Source organism: Myripristis murdjan, chromosome 15, assembly GCF_902150065.1.
Source record: "Myripristis murdjan chromosome 15, fMyrMur1.1, whole genome shotgun sequence".
Lineage (NCBI taxonomy): Eukaryota > Metazoa > Chordata > Actinopteri > Holocentriformes > Holocentridae > Myripristis > Myripristis murdjan.
In genome coordinates this window covers 10,455,513-10,468,180 of record NC_043994.1, presented here as the reverse complement: position 1 = coordinate 10,468,180, position 12,668 = coordinate 10,455,513, and the positions used below count along the sequence as shown (strand labels likewise).

At 43.9% G+C, this 12,668-nt stretch overlaps 1 protein-coding gene across 3 annotated transcripts in view; it reads right to left on the bottom strand.

The window, feature by feature from the left end:
- ehbp1 (EH domain binding protein 1) overlaps positions 1-12,668 on the bottom strand; it is a 174,881-nt gene that overhangs the window by 3,883 nt on the left and 158,330 nt on the right. For all 3 annotated transcript variants that reach the window (XM_030070143.1, XM_030070144.1, XM_030070145.1), the window contains 2 exons: positions 7,807-7,906; positions 6,593-6,666 (listed from right to left, as the gene is read on the bottom strand). In XM_030070143.1, the coding sequence (XP_029926003.1) occupies positions 6,593-6,666; positions 7,807-7,906 (174 nt within the window). The remainder of the gene's footprint in view (positions 1-6,592; positions 6,667-7,806; positions 7,907-12,668) is intronic.

Sequence of the window (12,668 nt, the reverse complement as noted above, 5' to 3'; positions counted from 1 at the left end):
TAAAATGTCAGTCCCAAAATAAGCGTGGCTTTATTAAAAATAAATATTTCCCCCCTTGTTGAGTCAAATTGTTGCAGTCGGGCTGTGTGTGTGTGTGTGTGTGTGTGTGTGTGTGTGTGTGTGTCATGCTGGGCCCAGTGTGTTTGTCCTGAAAGGTCTGCGCTCTCTTCATTGGCCCCGGTCGTCCCTTTGAAGTCGACCACAGAGCGAAATGAACACAGTCCCAATATTTGGCTCTCTCCTCTCTTCTTTCTTTCTTCCTTTCCATCCCATCCCATTTTCTTTTCTCAGAGAGGCAAATTACTCTCCTCTTTGCCTTTGTAGGGGAGTGGACTAATACTTCAAAAATGCCAAATACGTACCAAACCTGTTTTTGATGTGAGTCTTTCTTTTTTTTCTTTCTTTTTCTTTTTTTTTTTTAAACAAAATGGGGGCAGGCAGTTGGGAACAGACAAAAAGCAAGACCAACTGCCTCACAGTTAAAAAAGAAAAATCCGACAACTCATATGAGTCATTAACTTCAGATAAATGTGGGACTGGAATGTATGCATGCGAATGCATAACTCTGCTATCCCACAATTCCCTCTCTACAAGGCCTGCCCACAAGGGGAGGGCATCAGCTTCAAGAAGAAAAAAAAAATGAATAAACTTCCCACAAAAACACAGAGAGGTATGTAAAAAAAATCCCTTTCCCTCCCTCCTTCCTTCCCAGCACCTCCTAGCCAAAAAGCCAAAGTCCTGGTCGACCGGAGTGTGTAGGGGGGTAAGCACATTGCTGTCAATCACATGTCGCTGAGTCCCGCCCCCCTCATTAGGAAGGTAAACAATAAAGAGGGCCGATGAGAGACGTGACCAGACAACACCAGAGCAGGGCAGGCTGGGTAACCCGACACCCACGAAAAAACAAAACACCCTGCAGCCACTCAGCGAAGCCCCCCTCTGAAAAACAGGGAGTAGAGCACAGGAGAGAGAGAGAGAGAGAGAGAGAGAGAGAGAGAGAGACTTGGAAGGAGTGTGTGCAGTTGTTCTGGATTACCCCCCCTCCTCGGTCTGGGCGATCACGTTGAAACTCACATGGTGGGTGCTTATTCAGATAACCCTAGCCATGCACGCCAACGGTAACCATGTGAGTCTGCACAAGGCACACAAGAATGCGCTGGTTCAACCCCACCCCCAAACACACACACACATAAATACACACACACACACACACACACACACACACACACACACACACACACACACAGTCCCTCCAATGCTGAATTTATTCAAGAGTGCAAACTGGTCCAAAGTCCCCTTTTCTCAAAGCAAGGAGAGAGAGAGAGAGAGAGAGAGAAGGAGAGAGAGAGAGAGAGACAGACAGGGCCCTCCCAATGGAGTGTTGCTTTACATGCATTATCCATCTCTCTCTCTCTCTCTCTCTCTCTCTCTCTCACTGACACACACACACACACACACACACACACACACACACACACACACACACACACACACACACATTCTAGCGATGTGACTTCACAGTATTTTATCCACAGCTTAATATAAAACTTGAGACAGGACGTTCTCTGGAGTTCTCAGCGACAGACGTTTATGACTACCGGGGCAAATGCATGAACTTATTCCTGTAGATTTCTTTCTCTTTTCTCTCTCTCTCTCTCTCCTCTCCGCTCCTCTCCTGCGGAAAGGCCTCCAAAAGCTGGTTTTGGCCGAGGTCCAAGTGGAGTCAAGAGACAAAGTGTCACCAGAGGAGAACAAAGTCGGCAGGGGGCAAACATGGCCGACAAATAAATCCTGCTTCAATGGCAGCCCATAGTTGAATTCTTCATCACATGCCAACAGGTTAGAAACTAAATCACTAAATCTGAGAGCAGCAAAAGAAAAGTGAGGTGGTTAATTCCATGGTTTAACTCTTTGTAACAAAATGTGGTCTTAACATGCAGGAAAAAATGTACAAAAGCAGTGACCATAAAAAGTCCAGGGTAGCCACCTCACTCTCTAACAGATGCAAGAATAAAATTTCTTGCTGATGACAGATTTTATTATTTACAATTAAAATAATTTGGCATCTGACTGAGTGAGAGGGAAACTGACTCTTAACTTTTCACAACAGGGACAGAGCAGACAAAAGTAAACCATCCCCGAAATCAAGCATGAATCTCAACAAAATGCACAATTTTAACAGCTGTTCTCCCATATGTTACCATAACCAGCATATAATCTCATGTTAGTTTCACCACAGGAGGCACTTGTTCTAAGAAAAAACACAAAACTGCACGCCTTGTAGAGGATATCAGGAGACTAACTCATGCAGTTAAACTAACTTTAGAATTCATTTTGCACGCAAGTGACTGAAAGGGGCGTTTACCCTCAGTTTTCACACGGTTTCTGCTGCCTTTCATGCAAAACGTCTCCATAAAGTTGCAATGTTATCCCAGATGTTGAATGAGGAAAACCCAAACCTAACAGCACAAACAACCTCTGTGGGTTTAAAAAAAAATGTGCTCACTTCCTGAATTCCCCCAAACCACAGTCTGACAACTAGTGGAACGGAGATACTTGCTACCGGTGGTTCCAGTCAACTAGCATCCCTTAAAGAGTTTGCGACATCATCAAAAGGCGCCCATGAGATAGGATTCCACAGTGCACCTAATCAATCAGGGTCTCTCGCACGCCGCCACGATGTGTTACAAAGCCAAAATACATTTACAAATGGGAAGAGTGTGTGTGTGTGTGTGTGGTGAGGTGGAGGGGGGGTTGTTGGAGGGGGTGGGGGCGGGGTGGGAGGGGTGTGGAGAGGGATAAGCTCCTGCATAGGATTACATATTGATTTTAAACATATAAAAAAAAAGCTTATCATATCAAACCGTAACAGGAAAAACTCTGGGACCCGGCTATGCATAAATCCCTTTTAGACAGCGAGAGGGCGTCCACTTTAAAACATGCACGTGCACTCAGGCACACACACACAAGCCCTCGAAGGGAGCCAAGACACCGTGTATTTGTGTGTGTGTGTGTGTGTGTGTGTGTGTACACATAGGTGTGAATCGGTAAGCAGATAAAGAGGGCATAGTGGATCAATTTTGTGGCAGGGAGATGAGAGCATGGCATACAGATGGCATTTTCCTGCCTGGCATCACACCAAGAAGGTACAAGGAGGCGGTTATCGTTGGGCATGCCCATAAACAACATCAACGCCTGCCTAACAGCCTCAACCTCCCCCACCCCGCTAACTGTGTTCCTCTGCTGCACGTTTAATCAAACTCACACAACTGTTGGACCCCGCGCTGCTTTTAGCATCATAATGGAGAAAAAACATGCCCCAAAAGTAAGGCTGCAGGAGTAAAAGGGTATAACTGCGTGGCACAGTTTCAGTTTCCACAGCTATGTAGAACGCCGGCTTGATTCAGATGTCGAATGATAATATTTGATGCAAAAAGTGCAGTAAAATAATTATTTCTCAAATCATCAAGACTAATACTGGTGATTAATAATGATGATCGCACAATATAGCTAAATTAAAGGGATTATCCTTGCAGCTGTAATTGTATAGCCCTACTCCTTCCCTCTACCCTCCCTGCATCCCCACCTCTGAATTTTTCTCCTTAATTTCCTTCTTTTTGACTTGTGTGTTTGAAACACACACTCACACACACACAAAAATCCACAGTAAGGAATTTACTGGAGCTAATAGCTCAAAAAAATCATCTTGGGGAAATTTTAGGAAAATGTCGACTTGTGCAGAATGGCAGGTTCAAAGTTGATTTCAGCAGAATGCCCCTTTAACGGACTCCCTCCTCCCACAACCATCATTTCTCTCCTTCTGACTCCTCTTTCCACCTCAAAGCTCTCTCGCCTTCTTCTCCCCCCGCTCTCATCTCTCTTATGTGTCTGAGTGTGCTGCAGCACCCGGCTCCGTTCTGAAATGTGACTGTGGAGTAAAATGTCTCAAGTCAGAGCCGCTTCTCTGTTCTGCTCTGCGGTCTGACCACAACTGGGGCCAAGCAGCTAAAACACACACCGGCAGTTCATACACTCGTCTCAAGCTTTTGACTCTTATCCAAGCCACTAATTTAACCATTACCAGTGAACAATTTAAAAAAATATATTCTGTATTTTGTTACCCATATCGACTTTTACTGAACTGGCTGTCAGCAAAGTAGTGTTCATTTTAATAACTTTTAATGTATAAAGACTGAAAACATGGCTTAACTGTGCTGTGGCTCAACATGTGGCAACTATGCCTATATATATGTGTGTGTGTGTGTGTGTGTGTGTGTATATATATATATATATATATGTATATGTGTGTGTGTGTGTGTGTGTGTGTGTGTGTATCTTGGAGATGTGTGTATGTGTTTCTGTCTCCCTGCTCTGATTCAGTGCATCTCTCTCTGTCATCGACTGGCCAACCAAATCAGCAATTACTCGCACGCCCGACCATCACTCAATGGACCTGCCCAAGCACCAAATAAGAGCTGGGAAGAGGGGGCACAAAACACACACGCACACGCACACACCGTGAAGGCATCAACATCCACACACACAGACAGATATCCACAGACAGAGAGAAAGACAGACACACAAACACCTGATAGATTGACATAGATGCAGACACACAGACAAACAGGTTCTCTCTCTCTCTCTCTCTCTCTCTCTGTCACACACACACACACACACACACACACACACACACACACACACACACACACAGCTCCACTCCCAGCAGCTCAGAACTATCTGTGGCTGGCTACAGCAAGGTAGAGCCTGTGAATGTTAAGTGCTTCCCTTAGGGAGGAAAATAAGGCCGGCTGATAAGTTAGTCACTGGCAAATCCAACAAGTCCACATGAAGGCAGAGAGGAGCGCTGTGGCACGCCACCCACCACCTCTCCACCTTACACACTATCTCTCTGCTCTCTGGCTTGCTCTCTCTGTCACACACACAAGCAGAGGTGCACACACACACACACACACACACACACACACAGGCAAGCAGGTAGGCACATGACATACACAGATATAAACGAACATACATTTACACAAGTTGGCATGCCAAACACACAGATACACATACAAGCACTGACACGAATGTTTTGACAAGTAGACTCCCCAACACCCCTACCCCCCCCCGACACACACACACAAAGGTAAACTCACTGATACACACTCTGGCATGTGAACCAGAAAATGTGAAAGCCTCCCATTTGAATCGAGAGCCACGGACGCACAGCGGTTCAATAAAGATAAATAAATAAGGTGGGTGGGTGAAGGCGGCGCAGACAGAAGAAATCAACATTGAAGCAGACAGCACGGCCTCCATCTGTAGCTCCTGCTCGGCTAGGCATGTCTGCCCCCTCCCACATCCCCCCTCTACCTGTCCGTCCCGCCTCTTCCCTTGCTAATTACAATTGATTTATTATGGACCAGGTATCTTATCAGGTGCCCAGCGAAATTACCATGGCTGTCCAAGGGCTGCAAATGGGGGAGGTGTGCGTGTGTGTTTGTGTGTGTGGCGGGAGTGGGGGGGTCAATGTCGAATGGCAAAATCAATTAGCATTGATTGGCAAAAGGTTCATTTTGCCAAAGACGACGCAGTCGAAAGGGATTAAACTTTCCTGGCCCTCTGACAACTTTGATACGACACAATGGCTGCTTTTCTAGCTGCAGTATAGTTAACAAGCTTTCAATAATATAACTGCATTTTTTTTCTCCCCCATAGCCCTCTCTCTCTCAGTGTTGCTGTGGCTAGATTTCAAATCAGGCATTGGCTATTCAGGTCTAGCTAGGAGATAGATAGCATTGATCAAGTATCACGGAGTGAAATCCCTCGCAAGCTCGCATCTTAATCCTCATCAAGAAGCCAACGCAGAATTCAAATCATCCTGCTTTAGGCTCTGAGTGAAGGCTGAGCAGTATGCAGACAGGGCTGACCAAAACCAAAACCATATGCATGCTGTTGTGCAGGTAAAGTAAGATGAATTACGTGGATATCTAGTTGAAAATCTCGTCTCACACACTTAACACTAACCGCACCTGCTCAGTATCACCAGTGAGGGGAAATTAATACTTAGCCAGGTTGAGTGGCTCTTAAATTTGCATTTGCCAAAAGTACCGACTACTCTGGCACAGAATCACATGTTCAGCTCTTAAAATCATATCTGACAACACAGTGCCACTGACTGGATGCTGAAATCAATCAGCAACTATGGCCAGTACAATTAAATAACTAAAGTCACTACACAATCGTAACAAATCCTCCCACTATGTATTTTCAAAATGTAATCCCTTACAGATTCCTTGTTGCTTGTTTTACATTTGTAATCAGTAACAGGAATATTTTAACTCTGCAGTGGAAGCTGATTAAGTTACTTTGAAAATCCTTATCTGCGAAAATGAACCTAATATTAAGTTAGATATGCAATTAACTTCAACTTACAGACTGCGAGCAACATTTTACTCTCAATTGAGCTGCCTGGTAAAACAACTGTAAAAAAAAAAAAATCATCCCTCTAGCTTGCGCACACACACAAGCACACACACATTAAACGTCACGGCCTCCACATCCTCAGTGTGTGTGTGAATGTATGTCTTACCTTCAATGGCCAGCATAGCTCTCAGCTCTCTGTTGAGCAGTTCGAAGCGCCTCTCCAGATCGTGCTCTTTCTCCCTGTGGCAAGTTAGGTAGGGAAAAAAAAAAAAAACAACAAAGTTCATCAATATGTTAATGACTAAATCATTAAGCACTTAAAGAAACCTGCAATAAACATCGATTCAGCTACTCGCCCGGACCTTCTCCGGCCTCGCATTAATCTACTGCGCATAACTGATACACACGCTGCACGTGCACAGCCCTAGGTGGAGGTGTGTGTGTGTGTATGTGAGGTAAGAAAACAGAGGAAAAAGAGACAGGGAAGATGGACAAAGAAAATAAATAAAGCAGGAATGAAACAAGAGAGAAAGGAGAGAAGTTTAAGTGTATGTAAAGGTATCTGATGACCATATATGTAGGTGTGTATATGCCCATGTGTGTATGTGTATATGTGACTTGTGTGTGTGGAAGAAGGGTGCCAGCGTGTGTGTATCCGTGCACAAATTAAATTCTGCCCTCTTTCAGCCATATTAGAAAATGAGCTATTTCTGCCCCTAATAGAATTTGTCCTTCACAGGCGCCTTTTTCCTTTGCTGCCACAAAGAGAGAACAGAAAGGGCTAATAATCAGCCCTTCTGTCAATTGGCCGCTTTAAAAGCCTCTCCTTTCCCACGATATAATGTGATTATGAATACTTCAATCTCTCCCCTGCTCGCACACTTTGAAATCCTAACAGCCGCAAATGAAGAAAAAAACAGCGTGAGAGAGGGAGAGAGAGAGTAAGATTGTGTGTGTGTGTGTGTGTGTGTGTCTCCACCTGTCGCAGCTGACCACATAAAAAGAGACTAGCAATGGAGTTGTGATCGCTGCATCTCTATTGATTTCATATCCAGTCCACATGTAAATCAATGGGCGGATAGACAGAGGGAGTGAATGGAGTGGTAAGCACACGGGTCCCCGCTGCTTCAACATCTCTGATCAAAGCGCTTAGTTGTGTGTTTCTGGCTTTTTTTAGGCTTGTCAGTATATGAAAAAGAAAACTGGGAGAAATACGGGTAGGAAGTGTTCATTCTCAGTGTGCCTTGTAGCACAGGTGCTGTGTGTATGATCTGTAAAACTCCAAACTGCTCGTAAGATCAGTTCATAAATTTTTGAAATTGAGATACTCTTCATGAAGCATTTTAACAATGAAATGAATGAGTGACATGTTATACGTACAGCAGAGAGAGCTGGTTCTGTCGTCTGATCAGGGCGTTCTTCTTGTTCACCAACATGAACCACTCCTGCATCATGGCCTCCTCCTCTTCCTTGTTGTTACCTGGAGAGGACACACACAAACACACACAAAAACCAAGCACAAGGTTACACACCTTACAGTACCGACATTTCAATTATATCACAACCAGTTTATTATTACTTAATTGTTTTCTGCAAAAGAACATTTTATGTAGCTTTATTAATACAGGTTGCATGCAACACCAAGTGTCCCTTTACTGTCTAGAACAAAAGATCACATTTGATTTTTTTTTCAGTGTTCATCAGCATCGTTAGATCACAAAATACGCACATGCAGAACACGCAAGAATACACACACGCTCACATGCAAGGAGTATTACAGATTAAAACTCAGTAGAGACTCTGCCACCACACAGGCAGTATGTCTACAAGATACTTGTGTGTGTATGTGTGTGTGTGTGTGTGTGTGTGTGTACACTCCAGGCTCACGTTCCTTGTGCAAACATTCATATACTTCACACCGCGTCTTCACAACGTCAATACAGCTTCAACCAGGGCGGGATTAACTCAGCGATTACCGTCGAGCGCCTTTACAGAGTGAAGCCTCTCACTGTAGGGCAATACATATCCCACCAATCACTCAGTGGGCCTTCAAAAAAACACGGCTCTAGGACTCTCCGATGCTTAGTGTAATACCTGCTCAACACACGGTGAGCTAGCAAGGCTCAGATGCATGCCTAATGTAAGCTTCGCCCACGCCTGGGGCTAAGGCTATATGCTGTAACTTACTTACAGGGTACAATGGGATGCACACAACTGATATGGACACAGCGCATCACCTCACAATAACATGTTGCCCCAGGAGCAGCCTCTGTCTGGCAGGTCTGACTTGGAATAAAGACTCGGATGGGAATTACACTAACTTGGTTATTTGGTCCTAAATAGATCAGTGGCAGCAGCATGGCACTAACACTGTCAGGGTGACAGGTTCGATTCCCACCAAGGAATCAAATTCAGAACAGTGTTTCTTCTCCCTCCACCACTAGTAAACTGACAGTGCCAAGGTTTCTTTGTAATGAATTTATTACATACTGAAAATATACTGGCTTCCTGCTTGTATTGAGTGTACAGAAAGTGGAACTGAATAGAATCACGCAAAGTGCCTGCCTGTTAGGTTGGCAAACTGCATGCAAACTGCATGATCTTGATAAAAATAATTATCTTGATTATTTTGCAAACGTTGTGATTATGATTATTAATCATGACTGCAAGTCTTGATTTGAGGAACAGAATTATTTTGCTTTGGAATCCCACAGAACTATCTAGACTTTTTCAAACTGAGGAAGACATCCTAAATTACATTAAATATTTAAAAAATTGCCCAAATGCCAATATTCTTCTATCATTAGACAATTATTAGAGAAAACTGAAATTGTGATATAGGATTACAAATAATCAACTCTGGAGCACCAGATGCTGACAATTTAATTAGTATAAATTAGTAGAGTCACACAGTGCCCACAGTGCTGCATGATGTGTGATTGTAAAACAGACATTAAACACACTGTCGGTGTTTGGCCCTCAGCATGGCTGAAATGTAGCGTGTGTGAAAAATGTCATTTCTACTTGTCACTGTTGATTGCCTTCAATTTGTTTTGAGGTAATACGTATTTATAAGGTCCTTGCATCTTTTTTTTAATCTCAACTGCGTTAGTGATTTACATCTCTTATTTTGTTTTTCATCTTATATTTCACACCTGCATTTTATCCTTTTCTTAAACACTTTCCATGGTTGATCACTGTACAAATAAACAGCCTGATCAGTGCACTAATGGCACTGTTTATGTACAGAACTGGGCCATTAGATGCTGTGAGGTATGGGAACCCTGTAAGTGGCGGCTGCAGCATTAACCTGACACTCATTACATCTGTGAAGACGAGAGAAATAGATGAATAAAAGAGGAGGAGAGATGAAAGATCGTCTTAGGGCTTATGTTATTATCTCTCTTGCCGCCTTTTCTCTGCCCTTCTCAGGGGAAACGTTTAATAGCTGGGTAGCTATGACAGGCATCATAACAGAATTAACACTAAGAAGACACTTTACATTTTTGATTGTTAGTCGTGTGAATAAGAAGAAAGGTGTCACTGAGCATTACAAAGCTGGGTAAAAAAAATCCTTTCTTACTGTTTATTTCTGTACCTCACACCGTTCTGTTATAGAGAAAGACAGGAATATTTGTTATATTTGTTGTCTAGGATATATAGCTATGACCTTTGTACTCTTTCCTGTAATCTTGGTGATGTAGAAATTTAAGATTTAGATCTACTGGTACTTTTATTTTGAATTTTGGATAAGGGCATCAGCAAAAGATGAAATCTAAACTGAAGAGCAGAGTATGATCAGAGTTTGTGCATAAACAAGAAATGTGTCTTTCACTCACAGACACAGAAACACACCATCACTCACGGCAGAGAAGAGGGAATGTTTGGCCACTGCGTCACAGACGACAAAAGGCAGGAGTGTGGATGTGTGCGCAGACACCGGCACGAGTGTGGACATTTGTGATACTCTGAGCCAGCAGATGTATGTAATTTCATTTACCGGGGTGGATAGTGAGGGAGGGAGTGAGGGAGGCAGGGAGGCGAGGGGGTGGGGGGGGGGGGGGGGGGGGGGGTGGGGGCGAGCAAAAGAAAGAAAAGCGTCGGGATTTAGCGGAATCGGGGGCTCGTGGATTACTGTAGTCAACTTTGAAACGGACGACACTCGGAGGGGGGATAAAGCCGGCGCTGACAGGTCATTGTGCCGCCTCGAAGTCAAATAAAACAAGCAAATAATAATGGCAAATATTAAGCTCCTGTGACATTGTGGTGAGGCGGGCTGGGAGACGAGGGGGGATTATAAAGCTATATCCCCCACCGCTAGCCAGCCAGCCAGTCACCAGCCACATTTTATGGAAGGAGGGAGGAGAGGGAGAGGAAGGGGGGGTGGGCAGGCAGAGGAGGAAGGGAAGGAGTTAGGAAGAGAGAGGAGAGACAGAGGGAAGGAGTAAAGGAGGGACAGGGAGAGAACGAGAAAAGGGAAGATGAGGGCAAGGAAGGAGGGAGAATCAGGGAGGGAAGAGGTGGATGAGGGAGTGAATGAGGAAAGGAAGAGGAGGATATTGTGGAGCGAAGGAGGGAGGGCGAGCAGGTGAGCGGTACAAAGCGCAGAGAGAGAGAGAGGAGGGATGGAGGGAATAAGGAAGGACGAGTGGTGTGGGGTGCTCCTCTTGTACTCAGCCTCTCCAGGGCTGAACTCTGACCTCTAGAAACTCCTGGCTCTTAAAGACACAGAGGTGCGTCTAAGAGTCATGCTGGACCCGTCTTTATATTTGGAAGCAGGTGCTGCTGGACGTCTCATTTCTAAAGTGTCTGCATGTTTCCCTTGAGTTAAATTTTAACACTTTTAAAGACGTTTTTAATGACAGTTAAAATGAAACATAAGACTGGAACATGAAAAGAGCTTAGCACTTGTTAGAGTAGTTTGTTTTCTTACAGGGAAAATAAATAAATACACATTTTCAAACTTAATGCAAAATTTATTTTGGGACTAAAATTTTATATTTTAATGTATTTAAGACCTTTTAAGGCTGAGCATATCTGAACTTGGTATATTTTGTATTTTCTTTTTTCCCCCCAGTGCTATTCAAAAAATAAATGTCAAACACATTTTGATCAGTATCTACCTCAGATTTTTTTTTTTTTCGTGTAATAATTATACTTTCTATTATGTTTACATAATTTAATCAGTTCATCAGCTTTTGAATCATTTTTAAGAGTAATTCAGACACCCATAGGAGCAGGAAAACATGCACTACGTGTTATCAGAATGGATTGAGTGGACAGAGCACGGCACTAGCACAGCCAGGGTTAGGGGTTCAACTCCCTTGGGGGCCGCTTGTACTAAAACTGCAGGCACGCACTGTCCTGTACTGCAGTTTGGCAGAAAGTGCTCACCAATGGCAATATGTTAAGAGTGACAACAGAGGAAAAAACTGAGGCACATTGTGTGGTATGAAAACAAATGGTGTAAATATCCTTGGCAGGCGTCGCTGACACTGGGTCTGTGAATCCAGCCTTGGCTCCGAGATGCTGTGGATCCATGTTGGCTCTCAGGGGGCCATCTTGGATCAAAGCATCTAGCGGTTTGGCAGGTTGCATTCTGGGTCTTGCTGCTTGCCTTACACGCCATTTCTCACTGCTCAACGCAGAGCAGAGAAGAAACAGGCCAACATCTACTGAGACTGCAAGCAATAAATTTGGCACTGGTACAATGTTTGATCATGACATCAAAGGATTAGCAAAATATGTCTGATAGAGATACACTGGCTTTTCCTATCTACAGGAAACTTTATCTTCATTAATATCATGTTCGCTGTTATTCGGTTATCAATGCTGCTGCGATGGTGAGAAACACACAAACGCACAGATACAGTCAATTCTCTCTCTCTCTCTCTCTCTCTCTCACACACACACACACACACATATACACACACAGCCAAGATACAACAGATACACATATCCTGACACCCCCCTATCTGATTCCCTGTCTCCCTCTTCTCTTGTTTCACTCTCTCTGTCTCTCTCTGTCTCGTACACACACACACACACACACACACTAAGAGACAATGACATGAATGGTGCAGGGGGAGATTACTATTGCTGTCCTTAAGGCATGAGGAATGGCTGGTTAGCAAGAGTGAATGTGTGTTTGTGTATTTCTTGTGTGTGTGTGTGTGTGTGTGTGTGTGTGTGTGTCACAAAAAGAGAGAGAGATAGAGAGTGGGAGAGAGAAAGGAAAGACA